The sequence below is a fragment of the Rhinoderma darwinii genome, chromosome 3 (genome assembly GCF_050947455.1).
Source record: "Rhinoderma darwinii isolate aRhiDar2 chromosome 3, aRhiDar2.hap1, whole genome shotgun sequence".
Taxonomy (NCBI): Eukaryota; Metazoa; Chordata; class Amphibia; order Anura; family Rhinodermatidae; genus Rhinoderma; species Rhinoderma darwinii.
Window position 1 is genome coordinate 6,786,858 of NC_134689.1, and position 25,314 is coordinate 6,812,171.

General features: G+C 40.7%; 1 protein-coding gene across 3 annotated transcripts in view; it reads left to right on the forward strand.

Moving 5' to 3' along the window:
* ITPR2 (inositol 1,4,5-trisphosphate receptor type 2) overlaps window positions 1–25,314 on the forward strand; it is a 265,480-nt gene that overhangs the window by 47,182 nt on the left and 192,984 nt on the right. For 2 of the 3 annotated variants that reach the window (XM_075855774.1, XM_075855775.1), the window contains exons 3-8: window positions 17,246–17,361; window positions 20,062–20,148; window positions 22,630–22,788; window positions 22,918–23,016; window positions 23,102–23,185; window positions 24,783–24,929. In XM_075855774.1, the coding sequence (XP_075711889.1) occupies window positions 17,246–17,361; window positions 20,062–20,148; window positions 22,630–22,788; window positions 22,918–23,016; window positions 23,102–23,185; window positions 24,783–24,929 (692 nt within the window). Of the gene's footprint in view, window positions 1–15,667; window positions 15,834–17,245; window positions 17,362–20,061; window positions 20,149–22,629; window positions 22,789–22,917; window positions 23,017–23,101; window positions 23,186–24,782; window positions 24,930–25,314 lie in introns of those variants that run through there. The other variant, XM_075855776.1, reaches the window with a different exon arrangement.

Below are 25,314 nucleotides of genomic sequence, written 5' to 3' on the forward strand. Positions count from 1 at the left end.
CTCCTATATACAAGAATATAATTACTATAATACTGCCCCTATATACAAGAATATAACTACTATAATACTGCCCCTATATACAAGAATATAACTACTATAATACTGCCCCCTATATACAAGAATATAACTACTATAATACTGCCCCCTATATACAAGAATATAACTACTATAATATTGCCCCCTATATACAAGAATATAACTACTATAATACTGCTCCTATATACAAGAATATAACTACTATAATACTGCCCCCTATATACAATATAACTACTATAATATTGCCCCTATATACAAGAATATAACTACTATAATACTGCCCTCTGTATACAAGAATATAACTACTATAATACTGCCCCCTATATACAAGAATATAACTACTATAATACTGCCCCTATATACAAGAATATAACTACTATAATACTGCCCCTATATACAAGGATATAACTACTATAATACTGCCCCCTATATACAAGAATATAACTACTATAATACTGCCCCCTATATACAAGAATATAACTACTATAATACTGCTCCTATATACAAGAATATAACTACTATAATACTGCTCCTATATACAAGAATATAACTACTATAATACTGCCCCTATATACAAGAATATAACTACTATAATACTGCTCCTATATACAAGAATATAACTACTATAATACTGCTCCTATATACAAGAATATAACTACTATAATACTGCCCCTATATACAAGAATATAACTACTATAATACTGCCCCCTATATACAAGAATATAACTACTATAATACTGCCCCTATATACAAGAATATAACGACTATAATACTGCTCCTATATACAAGAATATAACTACTATAATACTGCCGCTATATACAAGAATATAACTACTATAATACTGCCTCCTATATACAAGAATATAACTACTATAATACTGCCGCCTATATACAAGAATATAACTACTATAATACTGCCTCCTATATACAAGAATATAACTACTATAATACTGCCCCCTATGTACAAGAATATAACTACTATAATACTGCCCCTGTATACAAGAATATAACTACTATAATACTGCCTCCTATATACAAGAATATAACTACTATAATACTGCCCCCTATATACAAGAATATAACTACTATAATACTGCCTCCTATATACAAGAATATAACTACTATAATACTGCCCCCTATATACAAGAATATAACTACTATAATACTGCCCCCTATGTACAAGAATATAACTACTATAATACTGCCCCCTATGTACAAGAATATAACTACTATATTACTGCCCCCTATATACAAGAATATAACTACTATAATACTGCCCCTATATACAAGAATATAACTACTATAATACTGCCCCTATATACAAGAATATAACTACTATAATACTGCTCCCTATATACAAGAATATAACTACTATAATACTGCTCCTATATACAAGAATATAACTACTATAATACTGCTCTTATATACAAGAATATAACTACTATAATACTGCCCCTATATACAAGAATATAACTACTATAATACTGCTCCCTATATACAAGAATATAACTACTATAATACTGCCCCTATATACAAGAATATAACTACTATAATACTACCCCCTATATACAAGAATATAACTACTATAATACTGCCCCCTATATAGAAGAATATAACTACTATAATACTGCTCCTATATACAAGAATATAACTACTATAATACTGCCCCTATATACAAGAATATAACTACTATAATACTGCCCCTATATACAAGAATATAACTACTATAATATTGCCCCCTATATACAAGAATATAACTACTATAATACTGCTCTTATATACAAGAATATAACTACTATAATACTGCTCCTATCTACAAGAATATAACTACTATAATACTGCCCCCTATGTACAAGAATATAACTACTATAATACTGCCCCCTATGTACAAGAATATAACTACTATATTACTGCCCCCTATATACAAGAATATAACTACTATAATACTGCCCCTATGTACAAGAATATAACTACTATAATACTGCCCCTATATACAAGAATATAACTACTATAATACTGCCCCCTATATACAAGAATATAACTACTATAATACTGCCCCCTATATACAAGAATATAACTACTATAATACTGCTCCTATATACAAGAATATAACTACTATAATACTGCTCCTATATACAAGAATATAACTACTATAATACTGCCCCTATATACAAGAATATAACTACTATAATACTGCTCCTATATACAAGAATATAACTACTATAATACTGCTCCTATATACAAGAATATAACTACTATAATACTGCCCCTATATACAAGAATATAACTACTATAATACTGCCCCCTATATACAAGAATATAACTACTATAATACTGCCCCTATATACAAGAATATAACGACTATAATACTGCTCCTATATACAAGAATATAACTACTATAATACTGCCGCTATATACAAGAATATAACTACTATAATACTGCCTCCTATATACAAGAATATAACTACTACAATACTGCCGCCTATATACAAGAATATAACTACTATAATACTGCCTCCTATGTACAAGAATATAACTACTATAATACTGCCCCTGTATACAAGAATATAACTACTATAATAGTGCCTCCTATATACAAGAATATAACTACTATAATACTGCCCCCTATATACAAGAATATAACTACTATAATACTGCCTCCTATATACAAGAATATAACTACTATAATACTGCCCCCTATATACAAGAATATAACTACTATAATACTGCTCCCTATATACAAGAATATAACTACTATAATACTGCCCCTATATACATGAATATAACTACTATAATACTGCCCCCTATATACAAGAATATAACTACTATAATACTGCTCCTATCTACAAGAATATAACTACTATAATACTGCCCCCTATGTACAAGAATATAACTACTATAATACTGCCCACTATGTACAAGAATATAACTACTATATTACTGCCCCCTATATACAAGAATATAACTACTATAATACTGCCCCTATATACAAGAATATAACTACTATAATACTGCCCCTATATACAAGAATATAACTACTATAATACTGCTCCCTATATACAAGAATATAACTACTATAATACTGCTCCTATATACAAGAATATAACTACTATAATACTGCTCTTATATACAAGAATATAACTACTATAATACTGCCCCTATATACAAGAATATAACTACTATAATACTGCTCCCTATATACAAGAATATAACTACTATAATACTGCCCCCTATATACAAGAATATAACTACTATAATACTACCCCCTATATACAAGAATATAACTACTATAATACTGCCCCCTATATAGAAGAATATAACTACTATAATACTGCCCCCTATATACAAGAATATAACTACTATAATACTGCTCCTATATACAAGAATATAACTACTATAATACTGCCCCTATATACAAGAATATAACTACTATAATACTGCCCCTATATACAAGAATATAACTACTATAATATTGCCCCCTATATACAAGAATATAACTACTATAATACTGCTCTTATATACAAGAATATAACTACTACAATACTGCTCCTATATACAAGAATATAACTACTATAATACTGCCTCCTATATACAAGAATATAATTACTATAATACTGCCTCCTATATACAAGAATATAACTACTATAATACTGCCCCTTATATACAAGAATATAACTACTACAATACTGCTCCTATATACAAGAATATAACGACTATAATACTGCCCCTATATACAAGAATATAACTACTATAATACTGCCCCTATATACAAGAATATAACTACTATAATACTGCTCCTATATACAAGAATATAACTACTATAATACTGCCCCTATATACAAGAATATAACTATATAATACTGCTTCTATATACAAGAATATAACTACTATAATACTGCCTCCTATATACAAGAATATAACTACTATAATACTGCTCCTATATACAAGAATGTAACTACTATAATACTGCCCCTATATACAAGAATATAACTACTATAATACTGCCTCCTATATACAAGAATATAACTACTATAATACTGCTCCTATATACAAGAATATAACTACTGTAATACTGCCCCTATATACAAGAATATAACTACTATAATACTGCTCCTATATACAAGAATATAACTGCTATAATACTGCCCCCTATATACAAGAATATAACTACTATAATACTGCCTCCTATATACAAGAATATAACGACTATAATACTGCTCCTATATACAAGAATATAACTACTATAATACTGCCCCTATATACAAGAATATAACTACTATAATACTGCTCCTATATACAAGAATATAACTACTATAATACTGCCCCTATATACAAGAATATAACTACTATAATACTGCCCCTATATACAAGAATATAACTACTATAATACTGCTCCTATATACAAGAATATAACCACTATAATACTGCCCCTATATACAAGAATATAACTACTATAATACTGCCCCTATATACAAGAATATAACTACTATAATACTGCCTCCTATATACAAGAATATAACTACTATAATACTGCCCCCTATATACAAGAATATAACTACTATAATACTGCCCCTATATACAAGAATATAACTACTATAATACTGCCCCTATATACAAGAATATAACTACTATAATACTGCCCCCTATAGATAAGAATATTGACGGGAGAAGTTTGGATATTTTTTTATATCTGACTAGAATTATGAGAATTCTTAGAATTTCATAAAGATAACTATCGCATTCTTTAGCAGGAGAGCTGGTAACATTATACGGTTTGTGGCCGTTCTTTGATTGTCATGGAGATGAGAATGTTTGTGGTTTCCATGTTTGTTTCGTGTTGTCCTTTGTATCCTGCTTGACTGAGTCTTCATGTAACCGGTTTGTATGATCTATGAGCGGCACTTCTCAGCAGGTTTGCGGTCGAGGTTTGTTAGGCTGGGGGCACATACTTTTTGGTTTGTAGTTTATAGAGATACAGTTGCAACTTTTTTGAAAGCTAGTGCAGACATAGCAACCAATCAGAACGCAGCTCTCCATTTTCTGGCACAGGATGGAAGTGATCTGATTGGTTAACATCGCTGCTGTCCATAGTGACCAGATGCAAGCTGCTGTCTTTCCATTGGCAGGTTGTAAATCTTCAGACATTGTATAGACGTCTCGGCCCGGCTTTCCTGCTCCTGACTGACATCTATTAATCTTGATCTGTCACAATGACTTATCTTGGAGTTATTCGTTCCTTTCCACTGGATTGTGAATATTTGCTGACGAGCGTGTTCCTGCACGCCGATGTGCGCCGCACACTATTAGCAACCGATAACAAAACCCAAAACATGGAGAGATCCACCTGCAGAAACGCGGAGAGGCGGCTGATGGAGCTTTTTTTTTTTTAATTGACTGCGTCTGTCATAACGTATACGCAATTTCTACAATAGTATCTTTTTAGACTTTATTTTTGGAAATGTATACAGCTCCTATGCAGACCTATGTGTTTCCATGGTTACAGACTACAATTGAACCCTGTGTAGTCTGATCCTGCAGCCATAGGATTGTCTTTTCCATTGTCTGTCGAGGAGAGGGGCATAAGGGGTTCAGAGCTATAGAAAGTGAGGGTCTCCGTTGTGGAAGAGATCAATGTGGACTCTGTGCCCTCTAATATAAGGAGGGGTTTCCAATCCAAAGCATTCATATTTAGGTAACCCCCCCCCCCCCAACCACTATTAGCCAGTGCAAATCAGCCGCCAGCAGCATTGGCATAAATGTAGAGGTGACTGAGCTTGCGTGCGGCTCACTCTATTGAAGCCCATACAATAAGCGGCCACTGGCAGATATACGGGTATATGGGAACCCAGGTTGTCCCGATAGGTGAAGGTGTCAGAGGTGGGACCCTCATCTATCATGCATTTAAGGCATATCATGTAAATTGGATCACCCCTTTTAAGGGTCTATTTACATGGTACGGTTAAATCGCAAAGCATTGTCGTACAAAGTGCACGAAAAAAAAGCCGCAACTTGTAAATAGACCCTAAAGTATAATACAGGATGTAACTCAGGATCAGTACAGGATAAGTAATGTAATGTATGTACACAGTGACTCCACCAGCAGAATAGTGAGTGCAGCTCTGGAGTATAATACAGGATGTAACTCAGGATCAGTACAGGATAAGTAATGTAATGTACACAGTGACTCCACCGGCAGAATAGTGAGTGCAGCTCTGGAGTATAATACAGGATGTAACTCAGGATCAGTACAGGATAAGTAATGTAATGTATGTACACAGTGACTCCCCCAGCAGAATAATGAGTGCAGCTCTGGAGTATAATACAGGATATAACTCAGGATCAGTACAGGATAAGTAATGTAATGTATGTACACAGTGACTCCACCAGCAGAATAGTGAGTGCAGCTCTGGAGTATAATACAGGATGTAACTCAGGATCAGTGCAGGATAAGTAATGTAATGTATGTACACAGTGACTCCACCAGCAGAATAGTGAGTGCAGCTCTGGAGTATAATACAGACTGTAACTCAGGATCAGTACAGGATAAGTAATGTAATGTATGTACACAGTGACTCCACCAGCAGAATAGTGAGTGCAGCTCTGGAGTATAATACAGGATATAACTCAGGATCAGTACAGGATAAGTAATGTATGTACACAGTGACTCCACCAGCAGAATAGTGAGTGCAGCTCTGGAGTATAATACAGGATATAACTCAGGATCAGTACAGGATAAGTAATGTATGTACTCAGTGACTACACCAGCAGAATAGTAAGTGCAGCTCTGGAGTATAATACAGGATGTAACTCAGGATCAGTACAGGATAAGTAATGTAATGTATGTACACAGTGACTCCACCAGCAGAATAGTGAGTGCAGCTCTGGAGTACAATACAGGATGTAACTCAGGATCAGTAATGTAATGTATGTACACAGTGACTCCACCAGCAGAATAGTGAGTGCAGCTCTGGAGTATAATACAGGATGTAACTCAGGATCAGTACAGGATAAGTAATGTAATGTATGTACACAGTGACTCCACCAGCAGAATAGTGAGTGCAGCTCTGGAGTAGAATACAGGATATAACTCAGGATCAGTACAGGATAAGTAATGTAATGTATGTACAGTGACTCCACCAGCAGAATAGTGAGTGCAGCTCTGGAGTATAATACAGGATATAACTCAGGATCAGTACAGGATAAGTAATGTATGTACTCAGTGACTACACCAGCAGAATAGTAAGTGCAGCTCTGGAGTATAATACAGGATGTAACTCAGGATCAGTACAGGATAAGTAATGTAATGTATGTACACAGTGACTCCACCAGCAGAATAGTGAGTGCAGCTCTGGAGTACAATACAGGATGTAACTCAGGATCAGTAATGTAATGTATGTACACAGTGACTCCACCAGCAGAATAGTGAGTGCAGCTCTGGAGTATAATACAGGATGTAACTCAGGATCAGTACAGGATAAGTAATGTAATGTATGTACACAGTGACTCCACCAGCAGAATAGTGAGTGCAGCTCTGGAGTAGAATACAGGATATAACTCAGGATCAGTACAGGATAAGTAATGTAATGTATGTACAGTGACTCCACCAGCAGAATAGTGAGTGCAGCTCTGGAGTATAATACAGGATATAACTCAGGATCAGTACAGGATAAGTAATGTATGTACTCAGTGACTACACCAGCAGAATAGTAAGTGCAGCTCTGGAGTATAATACAGGATGTAACTCAGGATCAGTACAGGATAAGTAATGTAATGTATGTACACAGTGACTCCACCAGCAGAATAGTGAGTGCAGCTCTGGAGTACAATACAGGATGTAACTCAGGATCAGTAATGTAATGTATGTACACAGTGACTCCACCAGCAGAATAGTGAGTGCAGCTCTGGAGTATAATACAGGATGTAACTCAGGATCAGTACAGGATAAGTAATGTAATGTATGTACACAGTGACTCCACCAGCAGAATAGTGAGTGCAGCTCTGGAGTATAATACAGGATGTAACTCAGGATCAGTACAGGACATGTCATGTATGTGCACAGTGACTTCTTTTATTAGTTATTATTTCTATACATAGATTGTGTTCAACTTTTAATGAACTTTTAAGAGGAACTTGTCCAATTAGGTTTATTTCCATAGTCTCTGATGTGGACTACTACCCCCCACAGTTGGAGAGCACTTAATCTTCATACATCGCCGTAGTTACGTTCTTTGTGTCTGTTAAGTTTTCAGATCCAGGTTTACAGTCGCTGAGAATCTTTTGTGTGATCTGTTTACATTGTACTTTTTGTCGGCTTTGCGCCTATAAATCGTTTTGACAAGTTTGGTAAATAGATTTCTAATTCCTGTCACTCAGGATTATGGAGTGTAAAAAGAAAACATGGAAAGCCGCGTAGCCACAAGACGTGCCATAACCTAGACATCACTTCAATGTAGCGTCACTTGGGTCACGGAGTCACAAAGCGACGTTGTTGAGCTGCAATTCCCAGTGACTATCTTGTTTCCCCAGCCGGCAGAGGGAGAGCTCTACAATGTGGAACCCTATCAAACAACGCCTCATATCTCAGCTTCCTGCACTTATGTGACTGTTATATGCGGAGAGTGGGTTATTGGGGTTACCTGCAGTCACACCGCAATTTTTGGGTTTTCATTGGAGTTATTCATTAAAGGGGTTGTCGCAAAGTGACAACCCCTTTAAGAAAAATTTTTGACCGTTTCGTCCAACTTTTGGGTTGGATGGGCTCAATTTTCTTCAGCCATTTGTTGACTGTTGCTATTTAGCTTGTTGGTGGATGACCGAAGCCAAGGTCATGTACTTGACCTTTATTGAGTTTTTTTGGGGGTGATTATGACTTTTTTATGCTTGACTATAATTTCTGATATTCTTGTAGTATCTGCTGAATGAAGTTTAGGGTTAACCAAGGTTCATGCGCTGAGCTTGTGCTTACATGCAGAAATTAATTTGTTGAGAGCTGCAGTGTAAAGCATGGAGTAGAAACAGAGACAGGAAGTTCATTTCAGACTACTATAGACCATACATTTAGGATGGAGTCAATGATCATAGCTTTGCCCTAATGGAGCTGAGCTAAAAAGCAGTAGTGGTTTCCCATAGAAAGAGTTTTAGGAACAAATCCTAAAGTAGCTGCAGTGTAAAGCATGGTGGAAAGATACAGCAGCAGCCTGAAACAATGATGATAGGAAGTGGATGACCTATCCTGAAAAAGTTCAGTTAAACTGGTGTACCCGATCATAGCTGTGGCCTTAAAGGGGCAGAACTGAAAAGCCCTAGGTGTTTCGAACATTTCCCATAGACTTTTTATATTTACAGTTTTTCAGATGAAATATCTTCTGCAGATAAGGCTGCGGCTCCATTCAGCCCTGTAGTTTATTTAGTATTAAGAGTTTACAATAGAATTATAAACCATTTACTGCATGTTGGTTTTCACTTACATAATAGATACACCGTCCTGTTTGCATAGCACTTGACCCAGAACTATTCCCGTCCTCTAGATTGTAAGCTTTTATAGGCCGGGACCTTACCTGTTCCTTAATAGTTAAAGGGGACTAGTCTGATTTAGGACCTATTTTCAAATACCCTATTAGGGTTTCTGAGTAAATAGAAGACGGGGTCCCGCATCCAGGACCGTCCTCTATCAGCCATAGCGCTACAAAAAGCGTCTCTCTCTCTGGAGGACCCGACATGTCTGTGCATTTCATGGACAGCCTATTGATTTCAATGAGATCTGTGTAATACTTAACTCCTCCTGTGGTGGCGCTGCAGGGGAATTAAATACTTACTGTCTGGTTATTCCACAGATTGCTGCTGATCACCGGTTTAATATCCTGTTATCCGCTCATCAGGGGACTTTTCTAATATAAAGGGATTGGCCAAAGTGAAGAACCCCGTTAAAGAGGCTCTGTCACCACATTATAAGTGCGCTATCTCCTATATAATGTGATCGGCGCTATAATGTAGGTGACAGCAGTGGTTTTTATTTAGAAAAACAATCATTTTTACCACGTTATGAAAGATTTCAGCTTTATGCTAATTACTTCTTAATGCCGAACTGGGCGTGTTTTTACTTTAGACCAAGTGGGCGTTGTATGGAGGAGTGTATGACGCTGACCAATCAGTGACCAATCGGCGTCATGCACTTCTCTCCATTCATTTACTCAGCGCATAGGGATCCTGCTAGATCCTTATGTGCTGTCTTATACTGACACATTAACATTACTGAAGTGTCTTGACAGTGAATAGACATTCCTTCCAGCCAGGACGTGATGTCTATTCACAATCCCGACACTTCATTAACGTTTCTGTGGTACTTACAGCAGAGCAAGCGTAATCTCGCGAGATCTCGCTGTAAATGACCGGTTACAGCGAGATTACGCTTTGCTCTGCTGTAAGTACCACACAAACGTTAGCGAATTGTCGGGATTGTGAATAGACATCGCGTCCTGGCTGGAAGGAATGTCTATTCACTGTCTAAACACTTCAGTAACGTTAATGTGTCTATAAGGCAGCACATAGTGATCTAGCAGGAGCCCTATGCGCTGTGTAAATGAATGGAGAGAAGTGTATGACGCTGATTGGTCACTGATTGGTCAGCGTCATACACTCCCCTGTACAACGCCCTCTTGGTCTAAAGTAAAAACACGCCCAGTTGGGTATTAAGCAACTCATTAGCATAAATCTAAAATCGCTCATAACGTGGTAAAAATCGTTTTTCTAAATAAAATGTATGAGATCGGGCACTGATAATATGGTGACAGAGCCACAAGGTGTTTTCCCTTTTATAATAGAAAAAGTGTATAGTAAAATAAGATCACGAGATCGTGTCACCACTTCACTCTCTCCCTATGGGGTAAAAAGTCGCACGTACATCCCTAAATGGAAAAGTGCCGGTGTTAAATGGGTTATCATGAAGACCGTTCTGGCTTCTGAAACCCCCGACGATCAGCTGTTATTGCCGGGGAACATTATGTCCTGCCATACATACCCCGTTATAATGGATGTCCATTACACACACAGACAGACTGGCTCTGCCAGAGCGGGCGCCGCTGATAACTTACAGGTTCTCCACTCTGGCTTACCCCTTTATGACTTCGAAATGCCCCAATCGGGAATACATGAAGGAGTTGTCCAGGTGAGTCAACCCTTTAATGGGCCTGTAAAGCTATATTCCCATGTCGCTTTCCCTTTAAATTTTATTTCTTTGGGTCTTAAAGAGGAAATGCCTTTTCCTGTTCCTTACGATATAATTCTATTGTATCCTGACTTTCTTCCTGAGGAAATTCAACGATATTCTGGTCAGTTTTATGAAAAATGGAACCTATAACGGAGCGACAGTCAGGAGAAAACACTGAAACATCAGGTTATATGCCATTTTTTCTCTTACATTATACTCTAATTTTTTTTTTTTTTAGAAGGTCCCCTCAAAAATAAACTGATCGCAGGATGTCCTGCTGCTGGGATCTCCAGCGATCAGCTGCATTCCCTTGCTCAATTTCCCTGCAGCGCCACCACAGGTGAAATAATGGATTACAGGATGTCCTTTGAAATCATTTGGCTTAAAATTTAATGCACGGACATGTTGGATCCTCCAGAGTGGAAGACATTCCTTGTAACTGCTTATTACTACGCGAATAAATAAAGAGGATCCTGAATAGGGGACCCCTATGTATTGACCGCTCCCTATAGGGAATAAGTTATCCGCAGGATATACCATACATGTCTGAAAGGCTGTGGTCCCACTATCAGGGCCCGCACCTATGTGGAGAATAGGGGTCTCTTGCTCGGCTGTCTCCGTAGTTCCCATAAAAGTGAATGGAGAGAGCGGCTACCTCACCAGGTGGGACGGGGGTTAGCGTACCACCTCTGGGACCTGCACCCATCAGACATGTTCTGTGATATGCCATAAATATCTGAGATGGGAAATAATCTATAAATGGGTTGTCTCCTGAAGGGCATATAGATGTCAAAGAGAGGGGTCCCCCCTTTATGATGGCTACTGAATTTTAAAGGGGTTGTTTCTGATCATATGGGGTATGTGGAAATGTACATATAATTTTATTCTTATTTTAATTTTAGACATTTTTGGTTATTTTGTGTAATATGTCCCGATGCTGCGTGGGGCATTGTAGGTGACACATTGTGCCGCTGCCCCTGTGTGTAGTGACAACCAGCGACTGTACACCCAGTGTTTGTGCAGCGGCGTAACACACCGATAATTGTCCTCCTCGCAGGAGGAAACGTTCCCGACTCTACTGAGCCATGACTAATCCAGACACGTGAGCGGGCACTGGTGTGTTTGTTTTGGTTGCGGGATAATAACACCGCTAATTACATGGGGCACAGCACAAGGGCATCTGAAGTCTGCAAGGTTACAGGAGTTAATGTACACAGACGGAATTTAGAGGAATTGATTATTTCCAGGAAATCTCCGGGTCATACAAATACTGGAGTCGTGCTCCTCCGCAGGTTCTTTTTAGTCGTTTCATAGTTATCTGTTCCTTTAAATCTGGGTGACCACCGATATGTCCGCTATTACAGCCTCCACAAGGGTAGTCACCCAGTTTACCCCCATTCCTGAATGACCAATCTGCATCCCCTTCACAGGTAACCATTCCGATATTGATAAGACACTAACCCCTCATGCACGCGACCGTTATGCCGCTCGGGCCGTTTTTAACGGCATCCGATAGTCTTCACGGACCCATTCACATTAGCGGGGGAATTTTTCACGGACCCGATTCTCCGATCCGAGGAAAGATAGAACGTGTTCTATCTTTCCTCGGATCACTGACGGGACTCGGGCGCCGCACACGGTCGTGTGCATTAGACGGAGACTTAGGATCCTTTTACACGGGCGCGTTTTGGCCGTAACCACGAGCACCGATCAACGAGACAGCTCGGTGATGGGCACTCGTTTGCTCCTTTCACAAGGAGCTATGAACGGTGACGGGCGCTCGTTGCTATGATCGCTCGTCCCCATACGTTTCTATTATGTCGACAACGATCATATTTTCGGCTGCACAAACTAGGGTTGCACGATGCATCAAAGTATGGATACTATGTCGATGCCGTGCACCCTCCAACGATTCAATACCGTTAATTCATGTATTTCGATACTAACCTGTGCGGCCGCACAGCTTAGTATTGTAACACATGAATGTAGTCAGAGTGGGGCTGCGGCTGTGTAATACATGTGTGATACAGCCATTGCCCCGCTCCTGAAAAGTGTGTGCGTGCGGTGAGCATGAGGTGATGCGACCGGCGCCGCACTAATTAGCGGCGGCACCGAAGACAGATAACATGTCGGCCGCACTGCAAAACACCCCCATGTTATGTCTTCAGTACTGGTACTGCCGCTCATTTAGTCCATCGACAGCCCATCACCTCATGCTGACCGCGCGCACACACTTGTCAGGAGCGGGGCAATGGCAGCCTTACACATGTATTACACAGCCGCAGCCCCACTCTAATGGCGGAGATCCGAGAAACCTCTGATCTCTGCCGCTATTCCCTTGAATGCTGCGATCAAAGCTGACCATAGCATTCAAGGGGTAAATGAGAAGGGGGAATCCCTGTGACATGATGGAGGTACATGCCATATATGGGCAGGCTGCCCAGGGTCCATTGAAGGACCCCAGGTCTGTCTGACCATATTTCCTGTTGTTAAGGCATTCTGAGGTCTGTCCTAACAACTGCCTGTGTACTATCCGTATATAAAAATACGTAATGAATTTTAAACCTCCATGTGCCTCACATTAATAGTAATTAACCCCATCATGTACCTTACACATTAACCCAATATTGTCCATTATGAGAGAAAAATGATGGCGTTAATTACTATTCAAATTCATTACACCACGCGCCTCACATCAGAAAATGGAAGAACACTGTTTTTTTAAAAATCATTATTATTGTTTTATTATACTTTTTAAAAAAAATGTACACAGTATGTGGCGCTTTCAGAAAAAGTTGGTGGAGCCAAGTGGGAGGGGCCGGGACACCCAGGCCGATAAATTTACAAAAATGTGAATCAGAAATTTATGTCAGACCCTACTGAACAGAAAGTGATGGCGTATTTTAGCAATATGCCATCATGAGATGGGTATAACCATGTACTGAGGGTGTACCATCTGCGGAACCCATTTTGTAAAGGTGGATACCCTAGTAACCGGGTCCGGCAGCTAAAAATCTGTTATTGCTAGGGCAAGCTGTGGGCGTAATGTGGTATTCCATGGCACCCCTTCAAATCAATGGGCAAACCTTTAATATATGGTCACCCATAGTCCTCTATTATCTATAATTAATAGAGGAGGGTTCTGAGCGGGTGATCCCCCGCTATGAAGTCCATAATCCCTAACAGGACAAACGAACAAGGGTTGTTTTATTGGGATTACCCCTTTAAGAAGGATCTCCTTTATTAACTGTTGATCAGGAAAACTGACCATGTTGCCCATAGCAACCAATCATAGCACAGCTTTCATTTTTCCAGTGCAGTTCAGGAAATGAAAGCTGAGCTCTGATTGGTTGCTATGGGCAACAAGGGCAGTTGTACTGTTAGATAGTTTTGGGAAATGTGGCCCTCAAAGGGGTTGTCAGTTTGGACCATTGGGCCTCATTTATCAAAACTATAAAACTGAGCTTGTTGCCCATAGCAACCAATCTGAGCTCAGCTTTAATTTTTTGAACTGCGCTGGAAAAATGAAAGCTGAGCTCTAATTGGTTGCTGTGGGCAACAAAGACAGCTTTACTGTTAGGGTATGTGCACACACACTAATTACGTCCGTAATTTACGGACGTATTTCGGCCGCAAGTACCGGACCGAACACAGTGCAGGGAGCCGGGCTCCTAGCATCATAGTTATGTACGATGCTAGGAGTCCCTGCCTCGCTGCAGGACAACTGTCACATACTGAAAACATGATTACAGTACGGGACAGTTGTCCGGCAGCGAGGCAGGGACTCCTAGCGTCGTACATAAGTATGATGCTAGGAGCCCGGCTCCCTGCACTGAGTTCGGTCCGGAACTTGCGGCCGAAATATGTCCGTTAATTTACGGACGTAATTAGTGTGTGTGCACATACCCTTAGGCTAAATAAAACGATGCAGAAATTCTGCGTCAAAACCGCAGGTAATGATGTTTTCGTGTAGATGAGAACACTTGACATCTCATTGACTTTGCTGGTTTTGTCTTCACGCTGCGGATTAGCCGCAGAAAAATTTGCAAATCCGCACATTATACGCATCGTGTGCGTTGATTTTCCGCTTCAAATTCTGCAACGTGTTCATTTTAGCCTAACAATAAAAAGGTCTTTGTTGCCCACAGCAGCCAATCAGAGCTCAGCTTTCATTTTCCCAGAACATTTTATGAAATGAAAGCTGAGCTGTGATTGGTTGCTATGGGCAACAGTTTTACTGTTAAGACAGTTTTGATAAATGAGGCCTAAGTGCTCAAGCAGACAACCCCTTCGAGGGTCACATTTCTCGAAACTATCGAACTGTAAAACAGGCCTCCTTGCCCATAGCAACCAATCAGAGCTCAGCTTTCATATCTTCAACTCCACTGGAAAAATGAAAGCTGTGCTGTAATTGGGCCTTAGACAATTTTGATAAATGAGGCCCAATGTCTTGATGTTATAAGGGTCCCCTGATGATAAGTTGATAGCTGTGTGTCCCACTGCTTAGACCCCGTATTGATCGGCCATGGGAACCTGGTATCAAGTGCTCCTTTCCCCTGTAGCCCCGCAATAGGAGAAATGAAGAATTAGGGTACGTTTCCATGAGATGTTTTTGTCCGCGCAGGTTAATAACGCATACAAAATTGCGGCAAAATTGATGCGGTTTGTGGCGTGGTGTTCGTCTGTCCGGTAAAATAAATTTTAGTTTCACCTGTAAAAACTGCCTCTGCGAAAACCGCACCGCAAACTGCGGTTTGCTGGGTTTAAAGGCGGACAATCCCTTTTAAGGGTTAAAAACGGGGTCAGCCTGAGAAAATACATGAAAGTCGGGTCTGTCGATTCCGCGTTCGTCGACGTTGCGCGTCTTTTTATATATGGCGGCCTGTACTTCACCTCTGAGGTAATGATCGTAATGGGTAACAGAGCTCCGCGTCCCTTTGATGTGATCTGGGAAAGCAGCAGCTGGAGTCTCCGATTAGATACAGGGCACGACAAATAACAGACTATCCTGCGTTTCGGGAAACAAAGTTCACCCTGCCTTCCATTAGTAAATGACCGGTGGAGCGGGGGAGGGGTTTACGGAGTTGGCGGTTGCGGGGGAGCTGTTGGTTATGGGGGGCTGTTTGCCATTACTTTGACTTTTACATTAATATTATAAAAGTGTACGGAAAATGTACGGTAATTCTCATGGTTCCCTTTTTCTGAAAGTGTTGGGGGAAAGGGGGCGTGGCTTGCAAGTCGCAAAAACATCACATGGAAAAGTGACGTTGATCTGCGCCATTTTTTTTTCGTGCAAACGTCTGGTATCTAAGGGTGACATTCGGCATGTCCACGGACACATATTACAGGCTGAAGGTTGCGCCGTCCTATAGGCCTCGTCTCTGTAACCTAGGGGATCTGGTGCCGCTCGTTGGGAGATTACCGCACATATTGCGCTGTAAAATATTACACGCGCGCACACAAAAAAAACGTCCGAAACCACCTCCCATTTATTTCAATGGGATGCGCAGGCGTTTTTACCCTCCGACCGTCTAAAAGCCGCTCGTGGGGAAAAAAGCGTCATGCCCTTTCTTGCCGGGGCTCCGCCTCTGACCTCCCATTATAATCCATCGGGGGCAGCAAAGGCATATTTTGGTGCTGAACGGCCACGGGTGAAAAACGCAGCGAGAACTGCGGCAAGAAAGTGCAGTCAGGTCAAAATCTGTTGTTTTTTTTCTGCCTGTAAAATACTCAGTGTGAACAGAGCCTAACAGTGCTGATGGCTGCTATCACCGAGCTCAGGACGGTGGCATACGGCTCGCACTTATACTTGGTATCAGAGCTGTATCTAGGCGTTCCTTCACCCGGGGCAAAGATTCAGCGTGGCGCCAACCCCCCACCTAAATGTTCCCCTATATATAATGCTTTGCCCCCTCTACATTCCGCGCCCGAGGCAAGTGCCCCAATAGCCCCCCGAGCTACACCCCTGCTTGTTATTAATGTCGTGTTGCATCTTGTTTTCAGATTGTCTATTTAAGGTCTGTCCTATGAACAGATATTCCGCTCAGAAGCAATTCTGGAAGGCCAAACAGGCGAAACAAGGGAACAACACTGAAGCTGCGCTTCTCAAGAAACTACAGGTGAGTTCTCAGACGACAGTTGTAAGTCTCGTAAATGGGGTCACATTTACCGCTGGAGAAATCCTCTTTTATTGCATAAACGTAAAAAAAATTAAAATTCGGAGGGTTGAACGAGCCTGCAGATTTAAAGGGCCAGCCGCATATAATTACATTGGTGTGTCCGCATATTGGAGAACACATCTGTTATGAGACCTACAGCAACCACAGATCCCCAGCACCCCGGAGGTCCCGTGTTAGCCACCGATGACTTGATGCCTGATAATGTCATTGGTCAATTCCCAGATTGGTTTCGACCAATCAGAACTTGCTTGTCGGTAAAAGTTAGCGATTTAAAGTGTAACTTCCTCACTTACAAAAAGCTGAGATATGTGGTGCTGTTTGTTGGATTCTTCACACAGTAGAGCTGCTTTAGCTGTGCTGCCGGGTAGAAGGTCCCTGGTGACTGCCATGACACCGGCAGCATAGGGACAGCTAAAGCAGCTGTATAGTGTGAGGGCCCTGCAAACAGCTCCACGTATCTCAGCTTCCAGGACTTCTGTAACTCATAGCCTGTGTGCCATCTTGTCTGGTGCGAGACCTGTGTCATATCCCAGCTCCTGAAGTGTGGGGATGGCACGGCTCATTCTCTTAGTGTTTCCAATCCACAGGATGGAGGCCGCGCCCAGCGTTGGTGGAGAGGAGAGCGGGGGGGGGGGGGGGTTGCGACGACGCTGGTTTTTATCAGAATTCTGTGAGTGCACCACCCTGTCCTCGGGGGGTGAGGGAGAGGAACGTCAGCTCTGATCACATTTCCCTAATATCCGTAGTAAATATATGTCCCGGAGTCGGATACTTCCGCCACGCGGTCAGAAATTCTATACAGTCATCAGCTATCTGTATCTGGAAAAGCTGGGTGACAACCAATATGGCCGCCACTTAAGGGTTTCTCCAGTTTTATGTCAATTTAAGCATAATCGCTGTATAATTCAAAGTTCTGCAACTTTCTAATAGATTTTTTGTATTTTAATTCCCCAACACTTGAAAGAATTCTGCTTGATGTCAGTGAATTGAAACATTTTAATATAGGGAGAAATGTCCTGAAGACGTCCTACTAGCTGGATTTGCAGAGAATTCCGGGAACTGCATGTTGAAAATGCATCCTGACCTAAAACTACTCACAGCTGAGGGTTTGTTACAATTGTATCCAGTCCAGACAATAAACGGAACGCATCAGCAGCACAAATACCCGGTCCCAGGGGCGGACGCGGATGCAGGGGACACCCATGCAAGAACCGCATATGACCCCTTACTACAATACCTCATCAGAGACCACCCCCTTATAGCTCTCTTACAACCCCCCTAGTTAATGACATTCTTTAGCTCCGTCTCTTAAATGCAGTTTATTAGACCGCAGGAAGCTGCTGGCCCCTTACTTCTGGGCCCTGCTATCTGGGAAGAAGGCTGCAAAATAGTTCTCCTCCAGACTATGAATGTTAACCAGAATCTTTTTATTCACTGACAGCAAGCAATGATCTTATACAGTGAGGAGTTGAAACACAAACTATATTAGAAGGTTAAGTTGCACACGTGGTCTGTTTTAACTCTTCCTGTTGAGTTTGCTATAATGTATCAGCCTGGAGTACAGAGTCAGAGAGGTTTGCCTAGACTGATACATTGTAACAGGTTCTCAGCTGTGAGAAGTATTAGGGTCTATACAGTTTTCAGCTCGTGGATGTAAATAAGAATGTTCGCAGCAAGCAGAGATCTTAAAAATGGTGATGGAATAAAAATATAATGGAACGTTCGGGTCAAATTGCTCTATATTCGTTCCCAAGATGTGGCTCTACAGCTGTTGTGAAACTACAACCCCCAGCATGCCCTGACAGCCGATCTGTGACTCATGACTTGGCGTCTGTTCTCGCTCTCTGGTTCCAGGTTGGTACGTTTCTTCCTGTTGGTACATGAGGCGCCGCATCAGATCATGATTACAATACAGGCTCAGTGTGGCAGCCGGGTCTGTAGCTCATGGCGTACCGTGTGGGAGTCGTGACATTTTCCACGCTGGCGCGATGATCCTGCTGGGGTGTAATTGTGGGATCATTGTCCCGTTTTTAACTCCAGTCACTACTAAAACTCGTATATTCCCCTCCGGTCGGCCAACAGTCCAGTTTTTTTAGGGATATATGACCCGTGCCCCTCCTCCACCGGATAGAAACATAAACCACACACCTTTTGGGACAGCACAGAGTATTTCAGGAGAGGAGTTTGTAGATCTTGTGGGGGACAGTGATGATGATGATGATGATGATTACAGGGCTGCATGTGACAGGGAGTCGGACGTCACAGACTGAGAGCAGGGTCCCCAGCAGCACAGAGTATTTCAGGAGAGGAGTTTTCAGATCTTGTAGGGGACAGTGATGATGATAGTGATTACAGGGCCGCATGTGACAGGGAGTCGGAGGTCACAGACTGAGAGCAGGGTCCGCAGCAGCACAGAGTATTTCAGGAGAGGAGTTTTCAGATCTTGTAGGGGACAGTGATGATGATAGTGATTACAGGGCCGCATGTGACAGGGAGTCGGAGGTCACAGACTGAGATCAGGGTCCGCAGCAGCACAGACATGAGGTCCGGCAGCACTGTTGCGGTGTGAACTGTCCCCAGCGGTCGTCGTTTTTTCGCGTGCTGTGGTAGTGACTCTTTGTTGTTGTCGTCGTCTTGCAGCACGCGGCTGAACTGGAGCAGAAGCAAAATGAGTCTGAGAACCGAAAACTCCTGGGAGAAATTGTCAAATACAGCAATGTTATCCAGGTAAGAGCCGGCGCAGTGATCTAACGATCCAGCATACGCCATAGGCGGTACATTAGATTGTTGGTTGGTCCAGCCGAAATTGGCAGGTTCTGCCCACATTTATCTGATGTGTATGGACATCTTTAGGGCTCATTCACACATGCGTTGTTTTTCACGCACCTAGTCACCCATTGAAGTAAATAGATGCGTGAAGACCACGGACAGCAGACAAACGCATATCCGTGTTTCACGCATCAATTACATTTTTAAAAAAAAGAAAGAACTTGCAAGTGCGTGAAAAACACACGCAAAGCACCCTGAGGCAAAACGCTTAAAGAGAGAGAGCGAGAAGATAGATATGAGATAGATAGATAGATAGATAGATAGATAGATAGATAGATAGATATGAGATAGATAGATAGATAGATAGATAGATAGATAGATATGAGATAGATAGATAGATAGATATGAGATAGATAGATAGATATGAGATAGATAGATAGATAGATAGATAGATAGATAGATAGATAGATAGATAGATAGATAGATAGATAGATATGAGATAGATATGAGATAGATATGAGATATATAGATAGATAGATAGATAGATATGAGATAGATAGATATGAGATAGATATGAGATAGATATGAGATAGATAGATAGATAGATAGATATGAGATAGATAGATAGATATGAGATAGATAGATAGATAGATATGAGATAGATAGATAGATAGATAGATAGATAGATAGATAGATATGAGATAGATAGATAGATAGATAGATATGAGATAGATAGATAGATAGATATGAGATAGATAGATAGATAGATATGAGATAGATAGATAGATAGATATGAGATAGATAGATAGATAGATATGAGATAGATAGATAGATATGAGATAGATAGATATGAGATAGATAGATATGAGAGATAGATATGAGATAGATAGATAGATAGATAGATAGATATGAGATAGATGGATAGATAGATAGATAGATAGATAGATAGATAGATAGATAGATAGATAGATAGATAGATATGAGATAGATATGAGAGAGATAGATAGATATGAGATAGATAGATAGATAGATAGATATGAGAGATACATAGATATGAGAGAGATAGATAGATAGATAGATAGATAGATATGAGATAGATAGATAGATAGATAGATAGATAGATAGATAGATAGATAGATAGATAGATAGATAGATAGATAGATATGAGATAGATAGATATGAGAGAGATAGATAGATATGAGATAGATAGATATGAGATAGATAGATAGATATGAGATAGATAGATATGAGAGAGATAGATATGAGAGAGATAGATATGAGATAGATAGATATGAGATAGATAGATAGATAGATATGAGAGAGATAGATAGATATGAGATAGATAGATAGATAGATAGATATGAGAGATACATAGATATGAGAGAGATAGATAGATAGATATGAGATAGATATGAGATAGATAGATAGATAGATAGATAGATAGATAGATAGATATGAGATAGATAGATAGATAGATATGAGATAGATAGATATGAGAGAGATAGATATGAGATATGAGATAGATAGATAGATAGATAGATAGATAGATAGATATGAGAGAGATAGATAGATATGAGATAGATAGATAGATAGATAGATATGAGATAGATAGATAGATATGAGATAGATAGATAGATATGAGATAGATAGATAGATAGATAGATAGATATGAGATAGATAGATATGAGATAGATAGATAGATAGATATGAGATAGATAGATAGATATGAGATAGATAGATAGATATGAGATAGATAGATATGAGATAGATAGATAGATAGATAGATAGATAGATAGATAGATAGATAGATAGATAGATAGATAGATAGATAGATAGATAGATAGATAGATAGATAGATATGAGATAGATAGATATGAGATAGATAGATAGATAGATAGATAGATATGAGATAGATAGATATGAGATAGATAGATAGATAGATAGATATGAGATAGATAGATAGATATGAGATAGATAGATAGATATGAGATAGATATGAGATAGATAGATATGAGATAGATAGATAGATAGATAGATAGATATGAGATGGATAGATAGATATGAGAGGGATAGATAGATAGATAGATCCCATTGATTCTGAATTGATGGAAGTTTACCAAACCTTGGTTGTCTCAACTATCAGAACTTTACTGTACAATGTTTTAATAAAGATTGTGATTAGTAATAATGTCTTAGGCTCTGTTCACACTTCCCCTTCATGATCGCCATTATAACATAAACCATGACAGCAGTGCCAGTTCTGCCCCGCGCTGGACACCTGGCGCACCCCATTCACTATAATGATGACTGTTGGGGTCTCCGTTGTTTATTTTTCTTGTCAAATTATCACGGATCTACCGATGCAGGATCTGACGGTCGTGTGAACTCCGCCCTAGTAGTTCTGTGCGTTCATCTTATTTTGTGACTTTCCTTTAACAGTTACTCCACATCAAAAGTAACAAATACCTCACCGTTAACAAGCGGCTGCCTGCCCTGCTGGAGAAGAACGCCATGCGTGTCTCCCTCGATGCGGCCGGGAACGAGGGCTCCTGGTTCTACATCCAGCCCTTCTGGAAGCTCCGGAGCGAAGGAGACAATGTGGGTGTATGGGCACTTGGGGGTTTGTCCGGGATATTACATTGGCAATGTGTAATCGGGGGGAAGGAATAAACGGGCACACCGCGGGTCCAGCCATCCGTGTTAACAGCTTTGATGTCTGATTTGTAGGTCGTGGTGGGTGACAAGGTGGTCCTGATGCCAGTTAATGCCGGGCAGCCGCTTCACGCCAGTAACCTAGAACTACTGGATAATCCCGGCTGTAAAGAGGTAACTTGTTCCGAGCTTCCCTGAGACACGGTGCGCGTAGCGTATATATCATGAGATAACTGCGACTATTTTCCGTTTGTTACAGGTGAACGCTGTTAATTGTAACACCAGCTGGAAAGTTGCGCTCTTTATGAAGTACAGCGATTACCGGGACGACGTTCTGAAGGGGGTGAGTATCAGGACAAGACCCTATAGACCAGTGGTGTCCACCTGTTGCTTTCCAGCTGTTGCAAAACTACAACTCCCAACATGCCCCGACATCCGAACAGTTGGAGATCACTGCTGTAGCCTATGACCTATGTTCTATCAAGGAGCAATGAATGGGCGCAATTAGATTTAGCTTTCTGGATGAGTGGAGAATAAGGCCTTGTTCACACAGCGTGTATTTGAGGCAGTTTTTTTTTTTTAACAAAAGAAAAATTTTATATTTGAGACTAATTAAAACTTTTAAGTAGCGGAGAGGTCAATGTCACTAGTCTAGGGTAGAAGAATGGGTTCATATTTTATTCCCTGGTGGTCTAGATTAATGCCCCCTACTTGGTGGTCTCGGGTATAAGAAGGGTTATTTTATTCCCTGGTAGTCTAGGGTAAAACAGGGGGTGAAGTCCTGGTGGTTTAGGGTATGAAAGAGGTTGATATTTTATTCCCTGGTGATCTAAAGTAATGCCCAGTTCCTTGGTGGTCTAGGGTATAAGAGGGGTTTATAATTTATTCCCTGGTGGTCTAGGGTAAAAGAGAGGGTTAATACCTGGTGGTCTAGGGCCTAGGTTCTCAACCTGTGGTACTCTTACCCCAGAGGGTATATGCCACGCCTCTAGAGGGTGCGCACATTGCCTTCATGCTGTGCTTTAAATAGGTGTAGCACAGTGTGTGATAAAAGCATTGGGGCAGTTTGATGTAATTTTATTTTTACCTGGGGGTCTAGGGTAAACGTAGGGGTTAATACATGGTGGTCTAGGGTATATGAGGGACTATTATTTTATTGCCCGGTGGTCTAGGGTTAAAGTAGGGGTTGATACCTGGGGGTCTATGGTTAAAGTAGCGGTTGATACCTGGTGGTCTAGGGTTAAAGTAGGGGTTGATACCTGGTGGTCTAGGGTTAAAGTAGGGGTTGATACCTGGTGGTCTAGGGTTAAAGTAGGGGTTGATACCTGGTGGTCTAGGGTTAAAGTAGGGGTTGATACCTGGTGGTCTAGGGTTAAAGTAGGGGTTGATACCTGGTGGTCTAGGGTTAAAGTAGGGGTTGATACCTGGTGGTCTAGGGTTAAAGTAGGGGTTGATACCTGGTGGTCTAGGGTTAAAGTAGCGGTTGATACCTGGTGGTCTAGGGTTAAAGTAGCGGTTGATACCTGGGGGTCTAGTGTATACGATGTGTTATTATTTTATTTCCTGGTGTCCCAGGTAAAAACAGGGATTAATACCTGGGGGTCTGGTGTTGTACTCCCCTCCCCAGGTCCATCCTTCTGCCCTGCATTGTCTTGTCTCTGTAGCTGAACTCGTGAGGACTGTGCGGCTATGGATTGGCGGGAACGCTTTATGACTTCTCTCTCTCCGATCATTAAGGAAACGATCAGGGGGTTTTGGCGCCACCTCATGGACGAGATTTTGTAAAGATATTTAATATTTTCTGTAACTGTGGAGTGTTGTAACTATATCGTGCTCGAGTGGAGTTCTCCTGTAGACAAATGACTTTAGATTTAGGCTCTGCCCAAAACGTCTTTTTGACTGTTTGTTACTGAGGTCCCTCCGGTGGGTTGTCCCTGCAGGGCGATGTGGTCCGATTGTTTCACGCAGAACAGGAGAAGTTCCTGACGTGTGATGAGTATGAGAAGAAGCAGCACATCTTCCTGAGGACGACCCTGCGCCAGTCGGCCACGTCTGCTACCAGTTCAAAGGCCTTATGGGAAATCGAGGTGATTGTCTCATATTTATTTCTCTCATCTCGGAAGATTTTAAATGTGTTGTCAAATGTGAAAATAATAATATTCCAAATTACAGTCCTCCTGTGAGAACAGCTTCTCTGCCTGTGTCCCTATGACAACATTCGCTGTCCGGCAGATCAGTGTTATCATAGGTAGTCTGTGGATATGCCATAAGTTCTTCAGATGGGAATACCCCTTTACAGCGTATGTATACAGTTGTCATGGATGTACATAGTGATACCATCAGCAGAATAGTGAGTGCAGCTCTGGAGTATAATACAGGATATAACTCAGGATCAGTACAGGATAAGTAATGTAATGTATGTACACAGTGACTCCACCAGCAGAATAGTGAGTGCAGCTCTGGAGTATAATA